This window comes from Amia ocellicauda, chromosome 9, assembly GCF_036373705.1.
Source record: "Amia ocellicauda isolate fAmiCal2 chromosome 9, fAmiCal2.hap1, whole genome shotgun sequence".
In the NCBI taxonomy this organism is placed as follows: Eukaryota; Metazoa; Chordata; class Actinopteri; order Amiiformes; family Amiidae; genus Amia; species Amia ocellicauda.
Window position 1 is genome coordinate 37752680 of NC_089858.1, and position 20179 is coordinate 37772858.

The window sequence follows — 20179 nt, forward strand, 5'->3', positions numbered from 1 at the left end:
TGACGTCAGGGTACTGGGCGGGGAAAAGACCGGGGGGCGTTTCCATCACTTTCATATTTCGAAAATATGATAGATTGATATCAGATGGTTATGCGGTATATTGAATACCGTGAACGCAGATAAAATAATGCAGTTTAATTCTTTTAGTCACTGTTACACTAAGTGGCGGCTAGACTGCAAATGTAAAACCATTACAGACATTAAAAGTATTAAATGAGAATTAGCTCTCTGGGAAGTTAAGTAGGGTTATGTGTATGTTTTTATAATTTAGAAAACAAAGATTCATTTATTGTGATTGTGAATGCATTGATCAATAAATTCAGCATGCACCCAAACAGGAAGTCTGATCTGCTGCATTCATTCTGCACACATCTGTTTATTAACTTACTTAATAGCTTGTGAACTTATTATTTGATCAATGTATGCATGTAATTATGTCTTCATTGGTTTAAATAAACAATTATCATGCTGGAGATTAAGTTAGTGGTGAATGGGATGTAATTGTGGTGTCCACTTAACATGGAGGTAAACCCACCTTGTGGTATGACACAAATGTCAATCAAACAATTGGCACACTTGACAGAAAGACACGCAAAAAAGGAACACAAGAAACTTTATTGTTTTTTTTGCTCAACATTGAATTTCTGTACATGAAACTGTGGCCACAGAGCAGTGCAATGCCTTTTTGTAAAAAATGCCAAGCACAAAAAAATGAAATGATGCAAGTGTGTTGGTTACTGGTTACAAAGTACATTCAGGAAGGCACTTTTTGAAAGACTTAACTGGCATATCATTCTAACATTTAATCTTACAATGTGGGTCCGTTATACAACACTGCATGCCCTCCCTGGAAAATCACAGCCCAATTCTGGACGTGGAACTTTGCCAGCCACAATTAAGCAGATGACCGTTTGGATTAATGGCAAGTTCAGGAATCAAAACTTTCAACACTTCTCGATTAGAAGAAAAAGAGAATGATTACAAATAATAAATAGACAAGGAATGCTTGAACATGGCATCTAAATGGTGCATACATTTAAAGAAACAACTCAATACTATATTTTGCATATATATCTTGTTTTTTTACACATTTGAATGACTTAATTAACTAAACTTCCTTAATCTTTTTAGATTGCTACTAATATCACACAGATTTATGATTTTTAAATTGTCTAACTTTCTCATGAAAGAATGCGAAGCACTAGTAGTGCCGTGTTACAGTACCATCAGTTTCAGGCAGCAAACGAATCAGTCATTACCTTTCTAGATTTTCACTCACAATAGAGGTTTTCAATACAGTAACAACAAAAAGCTGTAAAAAAAACAGTAATGCAGCTTTCAAGTGGAGTATTTGCAAGGGAGAGGAGCAAAAGGTAGGTTAATACCTGAGAAGGAGATATTTGTGCTTTGCTACCTGTAAGCCCACACAAAAGAGAAGCAAAAAGATCTCTGTAATCTGTGATCCATTCAAAATGCAACTTGGGAGGATGTTTGGTCCAGCTTGGAGAGGTTTCCAAAAAAAAGGTTTATGACAACAACAAAAAACCGTATACAGTGTGTACAAATGTATATCCCCAAGACCTGAAGAATGCTCGTCTAGATTTCTAATGCTGTGTGAGTCACCCTTGTGTTAAACAACAAAGGTATTCATTGTGTACCTTGGGTATATTATTAACATCCAGCATATTTATCCTGCATAGCCAAATAATGCCAACAAATACAATAGCATCAATACCAGGTGCTTAATTGTTATGATATAGATTTACCTCTCTCGGCGTTAAAATTAAGCTCATAGCCAACATTCATCAGCCCAGCAATGAATAGACAGGCAATCAGAAGTCTTAATAAGTCTCGAGGTGTCTTGAAAACCTTCCTTTTGAGTGTTAAATAAGAGCAATCAGAGAAATACAACTATTATTTCTGATTTTCAGATTAAGATGGGATTTTGGTTCAGTTTGATAAATTACAAAAAAAAATAAAAAAAATTGCTGTACTTTCCATCAACCCTCTGTAGGTATGATGAAAGCATTCCCAATTGGGCTTAGTGGATGTGAAAAATGAGCAGCAATAAAGCAATATTACTGTACTGTACTGTCTGAAAACAATTAGATAGACAGTTGTACAGTTTCTTAACTCCCATTCACACTCCCATTTTATTATGTACCGCAACAAACAAACACCCTATTTCTGGCCTACCACCTTACTCCAACCTTCCTTCAGCCGAGCCTAAAAGGTGGTTCACATAACGGATTCACTTTGAATGACCTTTCATATCTGTGTAGTCAGCAGAGGTTGAGATATGTGGTGAAAAGCGTAGCAAAAGAAAAAAAAAATCTATACACATCTATAAGTTCATTTGAAGTACAAACAAACAAAAACTTAAGAAAAATCCTTAAAATCTGCACAGCGGGCACATTAATTCACTCTAAGCGACAACTTGTTTGTAAGTGGAGATGCAGTGGGGAAAAAGAGAGGAAAAAGGCCTAGATTACAATTTACATCAGGTGTGGATGATATCAGCCTCTCAATCAATCTCTGAAGCCACATACTTGCTCTCTCGCTCTTGCATCCAAGAGCAATCCACTCATATAGACCTCCCTCCCTCTCTCTCTCTCTCTCTCTCTCTCTCTCTCTCTCTCTCTCTCTCTCTTTCTCTCTCTCACTCTCACTCTCACTCTCACTCTCTCTCTCTATCTACACATCAGTGGTGCGAATACTTTCATCATCGATGTTGAAGGGGAACGCTTTGTCGAGGGCGGGCTGCGGCTGGGAGCGATGCCGCCTGCGTTTGCCCATTGCGTCCACTTCCTCGGTCTCCCCTGTGGGCACGGGGGGCAGGGAGTTGAACTGCCCCGTGACCTCCTCTATGGATGTCACGTCTGAGGGCGCCGAGCGGCTAGATTGAGGGATTGGGGTCCAGGGCTGCCAGGAAGGAGCTATGGAGCTGGACTTGACCAGAGGGGCCTTCTTTTCATCGCCTGCCTGCCGCCCGCGCCCGCTGGCAGCTTGCGGATTCTTGTTGCGGTACCTGTACAGCGAAGTGGAGCGATTGAAAGAAGTGTCCTGGGAAAGGAAGAAAAAAGAGACGTCAAGAAGACCACATCGTGCGCTGTGGGTGTAATTGGGTTGTACCACAGGTCATGTGATTCAGAAGGGGGTGTATTTCACAAAAAGGTCAACATGAACCAGCCAGTAACCTATTGTGTCTATTGGACAAGTGTGCTCTAATGAATACAGCAAAGACAAGTCATACCTTCACAAGTCCTCGCAGGGATTGGACTGCCCCAGAGATGGCCTTAATCCAGCTATGCATGTCATCTGGAGTGTCCGTCTGTAACAAATATAGGCACGGATAAACCTTTCGGAAGAAGACCAAATACCAAAGCTTTTTTTTTTTTTCTCATGACACAGTAATGTCTTCTCAACTGCAGGTGGCAGCAATTGCTTAGTTAAGAAAGTGAAAGTGTTCGTCAACAGCCAGACACTAGATGGAGTCCAAGAAACAATTAATACAGGCTTTCCCCCAAAAAAAAGAATCAGAAAAGCAGTATTTAAAATATATTTTCTCACAGCTAAAATTAGCTTCCATTGGCTGTTCCCAGTTGCCATCTTGACCAGCCTAAGCACTAGAAAATATGTAACACCAACTGAACTGATATAGTGTCTATGATGATCTCTGTCACAGTGCATCTGAACGTTGAGAGAAACTGCTTCCAAGCACTATAACAAAATAATAATATCTTATATGTATAGAAAACTAACTTGAAAGGCCCCTCATAATTTAATTTCTGTGCTGAACACCGAGATTTAAACACTCAAACGTCTGGCAGTTTCAAAACAGATCTAACTGCTTTACATCACAGTGCAACACAAACTTTAAAAAATAAACAAAACTGCTGAGGTTACTTACAGTTTACTAAACAGGTAAATATAGACTATAAAGTTGATCGTAAGACCCACAAATGAGTCTGTGAAACTGTCTCAGTCAGCCACGGTCTCAAGGGGATTGCCTCTTATTTTTTGCTTCTTGTTTTCCCTTTTGAATTCATAAAAGCAACCGTTAGATGAAAAGTGTTATTAACTACACACATGGGCAGCGGAGCATTGCTGAAAAATAAATCTGTTTTTCTGTAAACACAGATGGAGCGAGGCAGGCCCGGAATAAACAGGTTTCAGGCCGTCTGTCCCCCAGTTTCTGAATGTTGCAATGGTCTCGAACATAAACACAGGTGTCCAGCAGCAACTCGATCACGGAGAGGGGAGAGAGGAACAGCCCGGCCACACAACATTTCAGAGAAACACAACTTCAAGAGAAATGTTTTGCTCTTCCGTAAATTCACTTTTTCCGTTCTTCATTGTAGCTCGTTAACAGCTATGTGTACACATGTGCAGTTTATTTTTAGACCCACTCTCCTCCCCGACCCCCCCGGACCGATAATCATTTCAACCAGACTACTTTTTTCTTTTCTAATAATCCTTCCTTAGATTAAAAGATCAGTCATGAAGTGCATACATAGTAAAATCATCACCCCAGACATTGTGTAATTATCCACATAACGTCTCAGCCTACATTACCCGTTTGGAAATGACCCTGCAAGAATAAAAAAAGCCAGGGATATCAAATACTTGTGTTTGAGTCCGTTGTCCGCTGGCATTAAAGTATATAATGCTCATGGGTTTGTGTCGATTCTGCAGGTTTTGCACTTTTCAGATGACGATTACAATCTTTTCTAATGACACGAAGAAGCAAGCTTACCACAATAGTGGATCAAGGAGCAAATAAGCCCCATCTAACTCTGGCTATGACTGAACAGAAAAAGAAGACGACAAAAGCTCATAACCTCAGCCCTTTTGCTTGGTTCAACACATCTCTGCCCAAGTCAGAGTTCGAATATGAACCTCCCACCCCCACAAACCTTGAGACCCATTAAACATATTCTGGTGGTATTTACTTCCATGCGAAAGAAGAGAAAGAAAAGGTTAAAAAAAGACAGCTGTTTTAGCACAATCTATACGCTAAGCCAAAAATACCACAACATTTTACAATACCAAACTCAAGCCTAGAAGCAGGCATGAATTGCTAATTACATCACTGTATCGAATTCTGTTTTATTATCAGAGGCCACTTTCTACTACCTATAAATACAAACGAGACGAGGTAGAAGTTTGTAATTTGGTGCGTACAGGTAGGTTCCTGTTTTAACTTGGTCTAGACATGTGACTTTTGGTACCGTTTCCACTCCATGCATGGTGACTAGGAACCGCAATGCAATTCAAACCGGGTCGCACACCATGTCCTTACCTGTATGTAGAAAACCCGGGAGCTTGTGATGATTTCGAAAAGGTTATCCCTCGTCAGCAGCTCTCTGTGGAAACACCGTATAAGAACTTGAGATGCAACCAAGAGTTAGCCATGCAACTGCCGTTTTCTCACTGCTGTTCTTTCAGGATGCATTAACGTGTATAAAACCAACAATTGATCTGTCAAACCCCAACTCCCAAGCTCTCCGTTGACTGGAGACTTTCTTGCGTCTTCCCCAATAAGAGCTATCCAGGAATAGGGAAGGCTGGCATGCACCAGGCACCGGTGCAAGTTTGGATTTAATCTGAGTCTTGGCTAGAAAAGTCCATCAACTGTAAATGTGCATCAGACATAGTTATTGTCCATCCTGCTGGCTACTGCACTGCATTGACTGTAGGAGTGGTTTCTTAGCAGTTTTGCTCGATTAGGCCTCAATGAGCTGAGACCAGGAAAACATGATTTACTAATTTGAGCATTTCAGAAGGTGGGGTTGATTACACTACAGCAAAGCAAGTTTGAACCCTTCTAGCCTAAACAAGCTTCAGGCTGTTGTGTACGAGAGCTGGATATTCTCTGCTCGTTGTCTGTACCCTGGCCACACTTACACTCTCAGGTGCTAAAGTTTGCCGTCGTGTTTCAGCACTGTGATCTGGAATCCACTAACTTGGAAAACACCCCAAAAAACCTAATCTAACTGCCCTGCAAATGGGAGTCTTACTCCTTCCCCTTGCAACTGACCAAACGATTCATAATTTACTCTCATGTTTGGCTGCAGGTGGAAATGACAATTTATTTCACTTCTCCAAGGCTGGATTTACAGAGACGAATCCAGAGACTACTGGAGAAGGGACAGATAATGGAATAATGGATCTTACCCCGATTTGACCAGGCATTCGTGGACTTTCTGTATATCCTTCAAAGGAATCGAACGGAGGGGCTCCTTGTCCTGAAAGGGATCAACAGGCACGCCACATTAGAGCTTCTTAATTTCTACTACTATCCACTGCATACATTTCATTATTTAAAAATCTTCTTTATGTAAAAAGGGCAGACTGGTTACAGGCACATGTGTTCCTTACTTGCTCTGTGGAAATCCACAAAGTATAGTATCTAATAAAGCCTTATCGATATACTATATAGTGTACATATAGCTATTTTTTGTTCAGAGATCTTAATTTCTTGTGGGGCAATTTAACATTTTGACTCAATGTTGGCAGTATTGAGAGAACATAATGTATAGATCACTGGAGTTCTCCCACTTCCAGGCAGATTCCTTAGTTTCCAATTTCCAATCCCCACAATCTGCAGTTACACACAAGGCCTGTATGTTATTATGATCAAAATCTTTTTAACTCCACATGCACAGAGTTAATTAGGGTTTTTCGCCCCCTGTCTATCACATCTGTAAAATATAACCAATTAAACCGTCTGACACAGCTGTATACGCTTACGGCTGAAATGTTATGAGATTACATGTGCATTAAAAAATAAAAGTAAAATCTGAAATCTAATACGACTGTGGTATAAATAAATCACCAAGAACTTGATATTTTGTGATTAAGGCAATCTTAACTGATCTGGATTCACCTAATCTGCAGATATAGAAGGTTTCATTACGACCACATGCTTTAATAAAACAAAACAGCCCAAAGAACACCAAACATTTCAAGCAATCAAATCACAAAACATGTGACGCAACCTTGCAGCACAAAAAGGTGGGGAGTTCCACTGTGGTAAAGACATAAGTATATTTTTCCATCCCTACTGTAGATAATACGAGTTAGTCTTTAGCTTTACCATCACTGTACGTGTCAATAGCTCTAAAGTGGAAGCACCAGTCATGTTTTGTTCAAAAGGCCGTCAGAATAAACGTGTGGGCTTATCTTATGTCCTACGTCGAGTAAAACACAGCTCTGATAAACAATTAGTTTACAACTTCTGAAACAAGTGCAATTGTTTCTCTTTCCATAGATAACATCCTGTTGAAGAATCGCTTTGGTTTCTTCTCGCTGAAGGTGGAAGTTCTTCTTTTGCATTTTCAAAAGCCATGCAGGTGTCTTTCAGCGTCCGCGGTGATTTATTTATATCTATTTATGTATGCAATCATTAAAATTAAAGTTCGAGAATGAACTATGACCAAGAAGCACTAAATCATCATGATACTGGTGAGAGGTTGATAAATACGATTCCATGAAATACTCCTCAGCTGACCTTTCAACAGCAAAAGTGAGGTGGGAAGGTGTTACCCTATACTTTGCAGCTTGTCCTTTAAGCAGAGAGACAGATCGTACACCAGTAACTTTTGCAACTATCTAAACGGTTACAATAAATAAGCATTGTATGAAACCACAAACATAGGCACCAACATTATAGCACATAATATATGCACTTGTAATCAAAAGCATTCATACCCTACACTGATATTTATGGAGTTGCAAGCTACAGGCTTGACACCCCTTGTCAATCAATGGACTGGAAGCTTTACAGTTTTTTCTAGCCTTAATCACGTAAACAAATTCTGAAGATTGTTCAATGTGCTGAGTGTGACGGACAATATGACTTCGGCTTCATCAATCGGTGCACAACGTGGTTTCAAAAGATGTGTGGGGATGCTTATGGCGGCACGTCGATCTGATCCTTTAACCCATGACTCTGCAAGGGCCTGTGTTTATAGGTCACCTCTATGGTAGAAATGGGATCGAAATGAGTGCATGCATAAAAAGGACTGCCATTTATCAATATACAATGTAATCATTTAGCATAGGGGATGGGTGTGTTAATGGCTGAATGCCCTGTTCTGCACACCTTGTCTGTAGGACCCTGTAGGATGGTCGATTGATCGCTGCCACATACGAGGACATAGAGCTGATTTCCTTTCTGCACTTCAGCTAGTGGAATGTGAACTGCAGCCATATTTGCATGAGAAGTCTGTCTTTTGTCTGTGGACTGTGGGCTGCGTTGGCTGTATATATTATTATCTGTGCAAAACATCTGTTATGCAAAGTACACAGTGTACTCCCAGGCTTTGGAAAAAAAAATAATAATAATACTAATTTGTTAAATGTCTGTTTGTGCTGTGCATACATGGGGAATTTTCATAAACAGATAATGGTGACAGAAGTATTAATGCTGCTCCACAGAAAACACCGTCACCGGCTTAATGTAGACTCAGTCAACATTAAACCATGGCTGAACTGTCAGATGCAAGGTTCTTGTGATGCAGTCAGGAGACTGAAAATGCTATCAATTCAAATCCAAAAAATAGACACCACTTGGGTGAAATGAAAGCATGAAAAATGATCTCAGGTGAAAAAAATGTGTTTTTCCCCTCCCCCAAGATGTATCAAATTAATTTACTAAGTCATTTCACAGCTCTGGACATGAGTTGCAACAGTACTGTAATTTATTCAGCGATAAAGCACCGGGATGCTTGAGTATTTCAAATAGCGATGGCAGTAAATCACACATTTGGCTGATAATTGAACTGATCACTTTTCACTCACCGTTTCACATTTGAAATAACTGACAGAGTTGTCGTCCAGAGTGAAGAACCTCCTTTTCCAGCTTTTTCTCTGCAAGAGAAACAAATGTACTCAACTGAGTTATGATGGGTCTGAAAGTGCTTTTAAATGAATTTGTACACATTTAACTGAGCAATCTGTTCATAATGAGGTATCAAAATGCAGACTGACAGTAAAAGTAAAAGATAAAACAGTCACACAGTAGATAAAACATTGTTGGAACTGAAATAGGGCAGGAATGGCATTCTCCCACAATGCAGCATGTTGATTTGTATACGGCACAACACCAAACACAAAAAGGATCCAGCACAGACCCAGCAGGAGATTCAAACATTGACTTTCAGTGCCCTGAGAAAACCATCATCCCTTCATCCCTGTCAAATAAGTGTGAAAACAAAGGCTTTTGTTTCAGGTGCATTGTGGCTCTAACTGTTTGCGGTCGTTATTGCCCGAGTTGTGAACCAGGTGGAGCTGCATGCTGTTGAGCTGCAGCTTCTGCTGCCGTCGCTGTGGACGGATGCTCACCACATTTCCTTGTTTGACGCAGTAGCCGCACTTGACGACTCCTGGCCTGATTCCTGCAGAGCTGCTGGGCAATCTCTTGAGAAGGCTGTGCGCCTCCCCCATCTCCATGTCGTCTTCATTCTGGGGACCAAAGATGACAGAGTGTCACACATCAGCTGACCCTACAACTCACGTGAGATTTGGAAACAGGACAGGATTTTGAAGTTAACTTCGAGGTGAAATAAAAGAATGTGGAAAAAAAAGCCCTGATCCGATCAATAGACGACATGCATATTGGTTTATAGATAAGACTTCCTATTTAACAAAAATATACATAAAAATAGATTACGAGTTATTCAGTGGTTATTATTAGAGCTGCACAGGACAATTAAGCAAGAATGCTCAGCTCATAAAAGGTGTTATGTTTGACTTTTCAAACTTAATGTCTTCCTGTTAGAAGCCAAGACTCAAAGTGTCAAAGTACTCCAGAACCGACACCTTGCAAGGAAAGACACGGGTAACACACTGTCCGGATTCGGTGAAAGTGTTTGACATGTTGAACAAGACTGAACACAGCATTCCAACACCAGAGGGCTGATGGGATTGCAGCTATGGCGCTCAACAGGGATACAGTAGGTTCCTTCATTCAAAAACATAACACCAAAATTAAGCGAACCGTGAAAATATACGTGACCTATATAAGGCATTAAAAAGAATAAAAATAGAATTAATAATCCAAAATGAAAAGAAACACACATGAAATAGATCTATAAATATACATTTGCTTGGTTTTGCAGATCTAACAGCAGGGTGTAGAGGCAGACAGGAAGTGGTACAGGAGCTCTCTGAGAGCGGAGTGAAGCTGAGAAACTTCAGCTGTCAGGTACGAGCCGGCAAAGACTCTGTGGGCTAACAGACCTGCGGAGCAAAGCCAGATAAGCATCTCGAGACCACATCTCGTTAGAATGGCAACAGACCCCCTCCGCCTCTCACGGTCTCTTTCAGTCTTTCCCTCCTTTACTGAATCTCAGCTCAAAGTCTCAAGACATTTTTTTTTACTCTGGCAATTACACCTATCAAAGGATTTGATAAAGTCATCTAGCCCTGCAGAGCAACAAAGAACACGAGGGCAAGAATACAATGAACTACTAGGAAGAAACAGGCTTCTTGTTTCTTGTTCAATATAACACACACCTTTAAACACCCCACCATCACCCCAGCAGAATCTTTGAAAGAAGTGTGTTGGTAATGCTTTTGTTTGTTTGTTAATTTAGTTTTAGTTTTAAATTCAGTCTTTCTCAGGTGTGGAAGTGCCAAGAATAGCAGCAAGTGTGATTTGCAAAGGAACAAGCTCTACAATGGCATCAGAAGAGAATAATTAAGAATAAGACAGAAACATAGGGTGCACTTCTTTACACAAAGAGGTGTGGGGCTCTGGAACAATCTACCAAGCCATTTAGAAGAAGCTGAAACTCTAGGCTCCAATAGGAACGAATGACCAGGATGAATAAAAAAAAATAAAAAAAAATCTCATTTGCAACCTTTAATAAAGTCCTAACTGTTCTTAATTAATGCAGAAGAACCAGCATGTCACAGCAAATGGCCAAGGATGACCAAATACAGCCTGTTGCATTGTTTTCTGGGGACAGGACAAAGCGTGAAACAAGAACATGTGCAATGTGTTGCCTAGATCCTAGGATACAATATTTCCCAGCATACAAAACTTCCCAGGTTGATATCTAGGTCAATTTTGTATTCATAAAAGGAAGCATTATTTTGCATGTTTGACTGGGGTGTCCTCTAAACAAGACAACACCTGAACACATGTGTAGAATAGGACATCAAAGGGTTAACAAAACAGTCAAGTTATGACTATGAATTTTAACAAGAGCGCAATAGTCATGTCACGTCATAAAAATAAAAATGTCACACTGACGATCTGAGAGGTTCCGCATGTGGCGAACAAGGCGGACAAATAAGAACACATCTGGAATAATTCCAATGCTTTCTCCACTCATTAAAAAGGTATAAGTGAAGATAAACTGCTTAAAATAGAAATTGGACAGGAAGCCAACCTGGGCAGTGCTCTCTGGGAACTACTGTGTCCTACAAAGGCCAGTCTCACTTTACCTGGTTGATAAGGGTTTGCACCACCACACCCCCGATGATCTCTGTCTTGTAAGCCTGCTGTTTTCCCCGCTGGATGGCCGCTTTCGGTACCTGAAAAGCCCAAGTCACAACCATCAGATCCCCAACGAAATGAAAAGTCAACACTCTGCAAGTTTAAAACTCACTTCGAGGCTTTGGCACATTGGCTGGAGTCACCAGCTATAGAGAGCCACATCAACACTTCCAAAACGCATTGCGCTGTGTGTGTGAACATGCAGTGCAGATGATTAAAAATCTTTAAAACTCCTCTTGCATTGATTTTGTGTGTTTTTTTTGTTTTGTCACTTAACATATTTTTTCCTCTCAAGATCTAGAATAGCTCCTGAACTCAAATAAAAGACTGCAACAGAATTTGATTCCAAAAGCATGTGGGAGCATATTTTATAAGAACAATGGTGCACAGTACAGTACGGCACAGTGCAGGGCAGAGCTTTACAGTAACTGGTGGCTTTTTGGATTATCTCTGTGGTAGGGAAAACACCGTGCATCGCTTTATTGCATACAGACAGGCAGCTTTGAGAAAATTGAGCTGTTACGGAGAGCATTCATCCCTGGGGTCTAGATAAGACCAGCTGAAACTCTTTTACTGTAACACTCTTGCCCTCCGCTATTTTACAAATTAAAAAAAGCCATTGAGGAAGCACAAGCAAGAGCATATAGCATCACTTCCTGTATCACAAACAGACACACATCTGGGGAAGGACCGCGTGACTGACGCATTCAGCAAGACCTCCTATAAAAGCGCAACAATGAAAAGATAGGAGTCCGCTACAATGAAATACGCACAACTATTTGACACAATACAATCTCAGTTTCTATAGGCCTAACAAAAGGATCAGTTTGCAATGGTGACATACTTTTCAGAAGACCCAATAAGAGGCATTTTGCAACTGAGAAGTCTCTACTTTGCTTTTATCTATAAAGATAAAGTGAGCATTTTGTTCGAAAACCTTGATATAGGAAAAAAAACTCTGATTTAGGCAAATATTCTCGTGTTTACAGGAGATATGAATGATGAGATTAAGCCATCTGAGTGAAACCAAATATCATATGCATGGATCTATGTTTGCATGAGTGAGTTCCACTTTTTGATCAAGAAGACCAAAGTGCAAGACCCTTCAATCTGTCTCAACCTCACACAGACATGTCTCAGATTACCTCTCTCTCTCTCTCTCTCTCTCTCTCGTCAGGCAGAGCCAGTTATGCCATCCATTACATAAAAGTGACTGCACTGCTCACAATAATCAAACAATGAGCTGAGCATTGACAACCCGGCCTGAATTCGTGTCACCCACTCCAGTCCACTTGAGTCTCGAGTCTGGCAGGAAGCTGACCCTGCACACCACTCAAGAGCAGCACGGCCGAGGGATGCAACATGTATAGTATTTACGTCAATGTTGGTTAACAACTTGGATCCACAGCTATGTGGTGAGGACTCTTCCCTTCAAGAGAGTGTTAATTTCAAATACATGATTGGATACATCTACTGAGAAGAAGTTCATTAAAAATAGTCACACTAACCTCACTAATGTAAGCACGGCATCAACAGTTACAGTTTATCAAGTACAAAGGTTATTTGGATCTATTTGATGATCGTTTGTGAGATACTGAACACCGGCCACTTATAAAGAGCCAAGGTTGAAGCCAACTGCTAAGCATGGAGGAGGTTCAGTGAAAGTCTAACGTCCTCCAGTGGTGTTGGAAACGTGCTGACAATTGATGGTACAGTGAGAGCAGCAAGGTACACAATCAGTTTAATCTGTGGTGCAATCTGATTTGAATACGCCTTTCTCTTTCTTAAAGGGGTTTTTGCATTTCACGCGGAGTTGTCATTTCCTCACGCATCACAATAGAAAACTGCAAACTGCATAAGTTTTGCATGGCCTTGTGTGTATAGGTACCAGAACGGCAGATGCAGAGTGCATTTTCGAACAAAAACAGATGGAACTCTTTGGCAGAAGGAGAAATAACCTGAATTCAAGAGACATTGCTGATCATTTCTTCACGGTTACTTCTGAAAGGCAGGAAGTGTTCTCTCTCTGCTGGGGTGGTGCTGTGGAGACATATTTCTCAACGTGCCGCGCCAGTCATACCTCCAAGCTGCCCTCCACCCCCAACACCCTCCTTTCTCTCTCTCCGTCTCTCAGCGCAGTACACTAAAGTGCAGAGAATCAAATCTGGCACAAAACCAAGGGGATTCCCTGAAGGATCTAACCATATTAGCAATAAGGTTTAACTTTCAAGAATTGCTTTTCCATGTCGTTGTTTTGCAGGCCCTTTGAGTCTCTGCAAAAGAAAAAGCTAATTCGCCCGTAGTGTTGGTGTGCCACGAGATGAAGCATCAGACTCAAAGTGTTTGCAACGCAACCGCACTAAAAAACAAGAAAATACTGTCCAAGGCAAGACCGCTCTGCACATCACAGGGCTGCCAGGTTGCTGTGTTAACATGTCATCCTTCCTGGAAACACAATCTCACGATTACCTGCTCATTTCCTCTGTGCCGTACCCTCTATTTCCATTTGCACCAGCGAACTCTTTTTTTTTTTTTTGGTCTCCTGTTTGTGTCGCTCTCAAACCTGTGTTATCGGATCTCTCAAGCACAATCTCGATACTCAAAACAAAACAGAAAAGTAACACTTTGAAACTACTCTGTGTTACAAAAACATTATTAAAAGAGCATGCCAATATATATATATATATATATATATATATATATAGAAGGTTCATATACATTTACTCTTCACTCACTGTGCATTACCACAATACAAGGGGGTAGATCTAAACTTTGACCTACCCACGAATCACAAAAAAAACCTGTATCCTATCACATTTTAATTTATTGTCAGAAGCCACTTTCTACTACATATAAATCAAAGTTTTGATTTAAAAGCAAAATTTAAAGTCAGCTTCCATTAACCCTTTCTTTGGCTTGGCTAATCAGAGTATTATAAAACAGTGAAAGAATCATGAAAACAGAGGGAACTGACCGAAGCAGACTTTCAAATGGGGAAATCATAAGGGTAAATAAAAGTCTTAAGACAGGAGGTCACTGTACCATACACTACCTAATCACATAGTGTGGGGGGGTTCATTAGAACATCTTGGAAAGCATTCTGGATCTTTTTTTTTTTTTTTTTTTTTTTTTTTACAAAAACTAGATATAGAAAAAAGAATAAGAGCAGCCAAATGCCTGCATGTCAAACATGGCCCTTTGTCTGTCCATAAGGGCTGTGCGTTTATGATCACAAGTGCAAAAACTCTGATTCTCCAGCTACCCCAAGGGCACACTGCAGGTCTGTACGACGCTCATGTGACGCCAGACTCGAGCCGTGCTGCTCAAAAGCGGCCCGTCACCACAAAGACGTTGCTCACAAGGTGCCAAAGTCACCGGGGCCTTCTGTCATGCTTAGCCCCCGAGACGAGGACAGAAAAGCAGAAGTGAAACAGTGCGGAGTTGGCCATACTGTAAACACGTGTGTTTGATGCCGAAGACTGGAATACTACAAAGGAGAAAAGGGAACCAGGCACATTTTAAAACTCTGTTATGATTTGTTCCTTCTTAAGTTCTGCTACTGGAAACTAACAATGGTTAGAAGGGGAGGGAAAGTCCAGGTTTGTTTTGGTTTGGTTCAGTTTTTTTCCCCCAATGCCAGACGATGCCTCTGTCAGCTCAGATTCCAAGCAAATGCTGTCCTTGCATCATTCCCCTGCATGACTTCTTCTAATGATAATTTTCGTAGTGATGTTGGGAACTTTCTAATATTGTGTTGATGTTCTCCCTGCCCAGGAGAACTCAGGTTTTCTAGGTTGCCCTTAAATCATCAATTAAAAAAAAAAAGAAAAGAAAAGAAAGAGTTCAGTTCTACAAGGACCTGAATCCCCTGATCTAAACATACGAGCTGCACGAATTATCAATAAGTGTTGAGGAATTGGAGATTTAGTGTTTGCAGTAATGACATGTGACGTTCACCACCAAAACAATCCCTTTACACGAGGACCGCATGGGGTGTGCGGTCCTGGCATAACCGCTGGGGTTGTGAGTTATAGCAGGCCTCGCTGCGACACCCTGCAATATCCTTGTGCAGCTCTCTGACTTGGCCCTCAGACTTCCCTTTATCTGAAACCGCTGCATTCCTGCACATGAAGAGTTCACACTTCCTGTGATGTCAGAGGCCTGGTGTCGGCTAGCAAGTGGGCAAATGCCAGAAAGAGCCTGCGACCTAACTGTTGCACAATATATATAGGCCCATCTCTTGTGATGAAAGAGATCTGCTGCTGAAAACAAAGAACGCCAGAGAATTCAACCACAACGACAGGAGGTACAATTAAAAATTAATACAATATATATATATATATATATATATATATATATAGTAATTCTCCTTAAAAGCTGCTGAAGACCAACTGTCATTGTTCTGTTGCATTTACTATTTCATATTTACAAAGAATATTAAAATTAAAGGTATTTTTTATTATAACATCACAATGAAAGTCAATGCATTGTCTATTGGTATATGATAAACTTAGTCAATTTAGTTCTGACTAAGTTTTTGATCAAGCTGAAGCACCGAAAGTATCCCGTTTGAAACATGGATTGTAGCTTTTCTACTGACCATTAGTACAAGCACACATTCTGGCTAATTTAGGCATTAAAACCAGCAGTTTGTAAAAAAAAATTAGTGCATTTACTGTCTATCTCCATAATTGAGTGTTGAAAAACACAAATGACTTCATTACGAACAACACAACAGTGGTTTCTCCACAAAAGGCAACGCAAAACGTGAAGAACTGCAGAATCGGAGCTTCGCTGTAGGTCAATGAAAAGAAACCATTGAGGACGTTGGAGGAAAATAGTCTAAGTAAAGAACCCAGAGTAAAACCCAAAGTAATTATTAAATTACACACTGCTTTCATGTTTAAACTACAAAGTCTGATTTATGTTTCCATTCTTCAAGGCCTCGTTGAAATAAATCTCGCCGTCGCCAGTGATGGAACTGTCCTGCCAATCCCATGAGGTCAATTAGGTGAGAGAAGTCAAAGATCACAGGTGCCACATACAGTCAAGGGGCATTGTGACCGCTTAACTGGTCCACTCACGCTCAACACACACCATGTGGGATTGTCATATGAACCGCATCTCCAACCTTGTATCATGTGAGGAAAGTATGCGGGGCTGCCGTGGAAAGACTGACTCACTGTGTGCATGGGTTTGGGTTATAAAGCAACAGTGTTGGTCTAATCTAATAACTGGCTTCAACAAACATAAATAACGGTTTCAGTAAGGGGTTGTTTGATCAAGGCCTGCCATTTACTTATTTAGGCTTTATATGGAGGACGACAAACAATAGGGCTTTTCTTGGCATGTGAAAAGAAGAAACACACATCATCTGAGAGAAATGTAATTTAACATGGGTAGGGGGTGATCTTCTGAACGGTACAGACCATTGATATTGATATGATGCTCTGGTGTTCGGGTGAGTGTTTAGGCCAAAAGTTGTGGCAGCAGGATTTGTTTTTGTTTCTTTATTAGTGCTTGTGCTTTGACTGACCTCCACTGGTAATTTGCCATCAAATATCAGATGGGAATGGTTGCTTTGACCTAGGTGTTTACCCCATACACCTCAATGAGACATTTTTAATTCATTAGTGAGGAACTAGTGAGGAACCAAATGGTGATGTTTCAAGGTCTTCTAAAAAAATGTTGTGAACAATCCAAACACAATTTATATATTTTGTAAATACTTATATATATATATATATATATATATATATATATATATATATATATATATACACATATATTTTTTTTTTACCACAGAAATAAAGGATAGGCTACAATAAAAACTAAAAAAAAACACACAACTCAAGGCTCCAAATCAAGATAACACCATGCTGTTAATGTGATTTACAGGAAATAGGTCGTTCCTTGCCAGCTAATAAATACTGTTTATACAGAGAAAGAAAAACTTGTAAAACACATGGCCAACTCACAGTGATCTTAGTGGCTTTATTCAGAGCCTCCACCCAGTCTCTCAGATCGTCAGAATCGTTAGCTTGAAGGAAATAGCGTCTAGATAAAGCATTTATCACTGCAAGAAAAGAAAGGACAGTGTAGGCCATGAACTTACAATATACACAAGTACTAGTAAGTAGTAATAGTAACTAGTAAGTGTGGATGTTACTCTCAGTGGTTCTCCATCCAAGCCCTGGGGGCACAGTGTGTGGATGATTTTGTATTTATTTTTTCAAACCAAGCTCTCAACTACTCAATCGAACTATTTACTTCACTCATAATTTGCCTAATAGTAGCTTTTTAATTATTTTGACATAGCTGGGGGTTTCAAGTTCAGTATGAAACAACACCAGGCCCTCAGAGTCTCCAATGTTTTTTAAGCTAAGCAATTGAAAATAAATCCAATGAGTTCAAGTCACAGTTCGATTTAGCCATTGAAGCTGAAACCCGGCAGCAGCGTGTGCCCCCTGGCCTGGGGTTATGAAACCTGAAAACAAAAAGGAAATTGAACAAGTAAACAGACATTTTCTAAACATTTCACAGTCTGGATATGTAAGTACACAATGTATGTATTTTGTGTAACCACGGTGGTCTATATTTTGTATCATGGCTCACCCTTCCTCTCCATTCAGGGCCATGATTTCATGATAGCTCAACTGTGGTTTTACAATTGATGTTTTTACATCTGAACCTTTATAATAGACTAACATAATATTGCATTTTAGTTGCCATAACCACTCTGCTGTACACTTCAAGATGGAGACCAGGGTGTCTAGGATACAAAAGGGTCTGCTTCTCTCTAAAGAATCCTCAAGTGACCTCTCTGACTCTCCCCACGTCTCCAGAAAGTGATGCAGGACACAGGCCAAGTCAAGAATCACTCTCCTACACCCACTGCCGGGCCGAGCATCCCGGCACATGCTACCATATAAGGGCACGGCAGTTTTTAAAGACGCTGACGCTCGAATGGCCTTGTTCATTGCCCTCCAACCACTCCTGACAACAGTGTCTCCTCTCCAGCACGGCTGCTCTACTCACCGAAGCAGAATTCAGTCTTTGGTTTCTGCTTTACTGTTGCTTCGTTGACCTTTAGCAGACAGAGAGAGGGGGGGAGGCAAAAAAGAGAAAAGGCTTTTATGAGTGAGGAGAAACAGCCAAGCATATTCACAGGACTACAATTACTACAACTGTGTTATTAACTCTACTAGTATTACTAGCAATGCTATTACCACAAGAACTAATAATGCACATTATAGTTGTTAAGATAGTTTATACTACAGAATACAGAAGCAGTAAACATCACAAGGTTCTCAAAAAAGCATATTTCGGAGCTTTGCCAATTCAACCATATTACATACGTGTTCTAGTGCTTTACCTTGGAAATGTATGTCAGCTGAAGACTGCCCACTGCTTCCGTACCTTTAGGCAAGTTCTGTGAACCAAAAAACAAAGAATGGGAGAATAAAACTGTAAAAACAAACCCAAACCATGCTGGTTCTGAGTCATTTAGCAGGCATCATTAGCCAAGGTGACTCAATATATTGAAACGATTATACAATTTACACTTTCACCACAGTACTCGAGGTTAGCAACATCACTACAAAAAAAGCATACGCCACGCCCAGACTTAGACTTGTCATTTTCGGGCAAAGTTGGACGAGTTCTCATTCTCACTCAAAATAACTCTGCTGAGTCGACGGTTTCCAGTCTGAGGTGCAGTACCTGTGGGTTGTCCATGTACCACAGCAGGAAGTTGCCCAAGGTATCCAGTATGAAGTAGCGTCTCTGAAACTTGTTGCTGTGCTCATTCTCTTCAATGTCCAAGAAGCCACAGATGCGATTCTGCCGATCCACATAAGGCATTCCTGTCTCTCTCTCATTACCCTTACAGAAGAAGACAAAAAACAGTAGGTTGATGAATGAGATGTTCAGTTTGAGACAGAATAAACATGGGTCAGCCCTGGCTATCATTTCTAAATGAGTTCAACAGGCAGAACAACGGAAACAAAACTGACACTAAAGCACAGACTCTGACCTCCGTATGTCTTTAATGCAGAAAATTGTTAATGGATGGGGAAAATTTCCATGTTCTGGAGGCTAGTACACTGAGATCTTTCAATATGGAGCCCAATGTTTAGATGATGAGAAAAATACTGGCTCTGCAGTGACTCACGTGTTCTATGAAAGTCAATTCCAAAACCAGGTGACTGAGAGGTTTATGCCACCAGTACAGAAAAAGGATATTCCCTTTACTTTTAAAACTTAAACCTGTTGGTTTAAGCTCATCCATATGCCTCTATTATATGCGTGATGCATTTTTAAACTGTAAACCACAGTCCTGGAACACACAAAGAGATCTTCCTTGAATGTGTGGCTTTCATTGCTTGGGTGCACCCGGAGGCTATTTCAATAAAAGCAAACTTAAGATGGCATGAACTTCTTTACTGAACAATCAGGGCATTATTAAGGTGTAAATGTCTCTGCTCTTCCCACTCAGGGTAACGATTACTCATTCGCCTGATAAAAGCATCCCGCAGCCTGGTTCGAGACGCCAGATTCCAGCACATGCCCGTTTCCCAATGAACTGTTCACCCTCTGAACAACCCTGACTTGGTCACTGTTGACACAATGGATAAAAAATTGGTAATTGAATCTGCATTTGTTTTGGGC

The 20179-nt window shown here is 40.5% G+C and overlaps 1 protein-coding gene across 1 annotated transcript in view; it reads right to left on the reverse strand.

Annotated features, from left to right (window-relative positions):
• Window positions 1-596: 596 nt before the first annotated feature.
• The window catches only part of plekha2 (pleckstrin homology domain containing A2), a 28751-nt gene continuing 9168 nt past the window's right edge, over window positions 597-20179 (reverse strand). The window contains exons 2-12 of the mRNA XM_066714385.1: window positions 19232-19393; window positions 18885-18941; window positions 18548-18596; window positions 17488-17585; window positions 11458-11547; window positions 9349-9468; window positions 8806-8874; window positions 6178-6248; window positions 5303-5366; window positions 3254-3331; window positions 597-3063 (exon numbers count right to left, since the gene is read on the reverse strand). Of these exons, the coding sequence (XP_066570482.1) occupies window positions 2695-3063; window positions 3254-3331; window positions 5303-5366; window positions 6178-6248; window positions 8806-8874; window positions 9349-9468; window positions 11458-11547; window positions 17488-17585; window positions 18548-18596; window positions 18885-18941; window positions 19232-19372 (1206 nt within the window). The 5' untranslated portion in view covers window positions 19373-19393 and the 3' untranslated portion in view covers window positions 597-2694. The remainder of the gene's footprint in view (window positions 3064-3253; window positions 3332-5302; window positions 5367-6177; window positions 6249-8805; window positions 8875-9348; window positions 9469-11457; window positions 11548-17487; window positions 17586-18547; window positions 18597-18884; window positions 18942-19231; window positions 19394-20179) is intronic.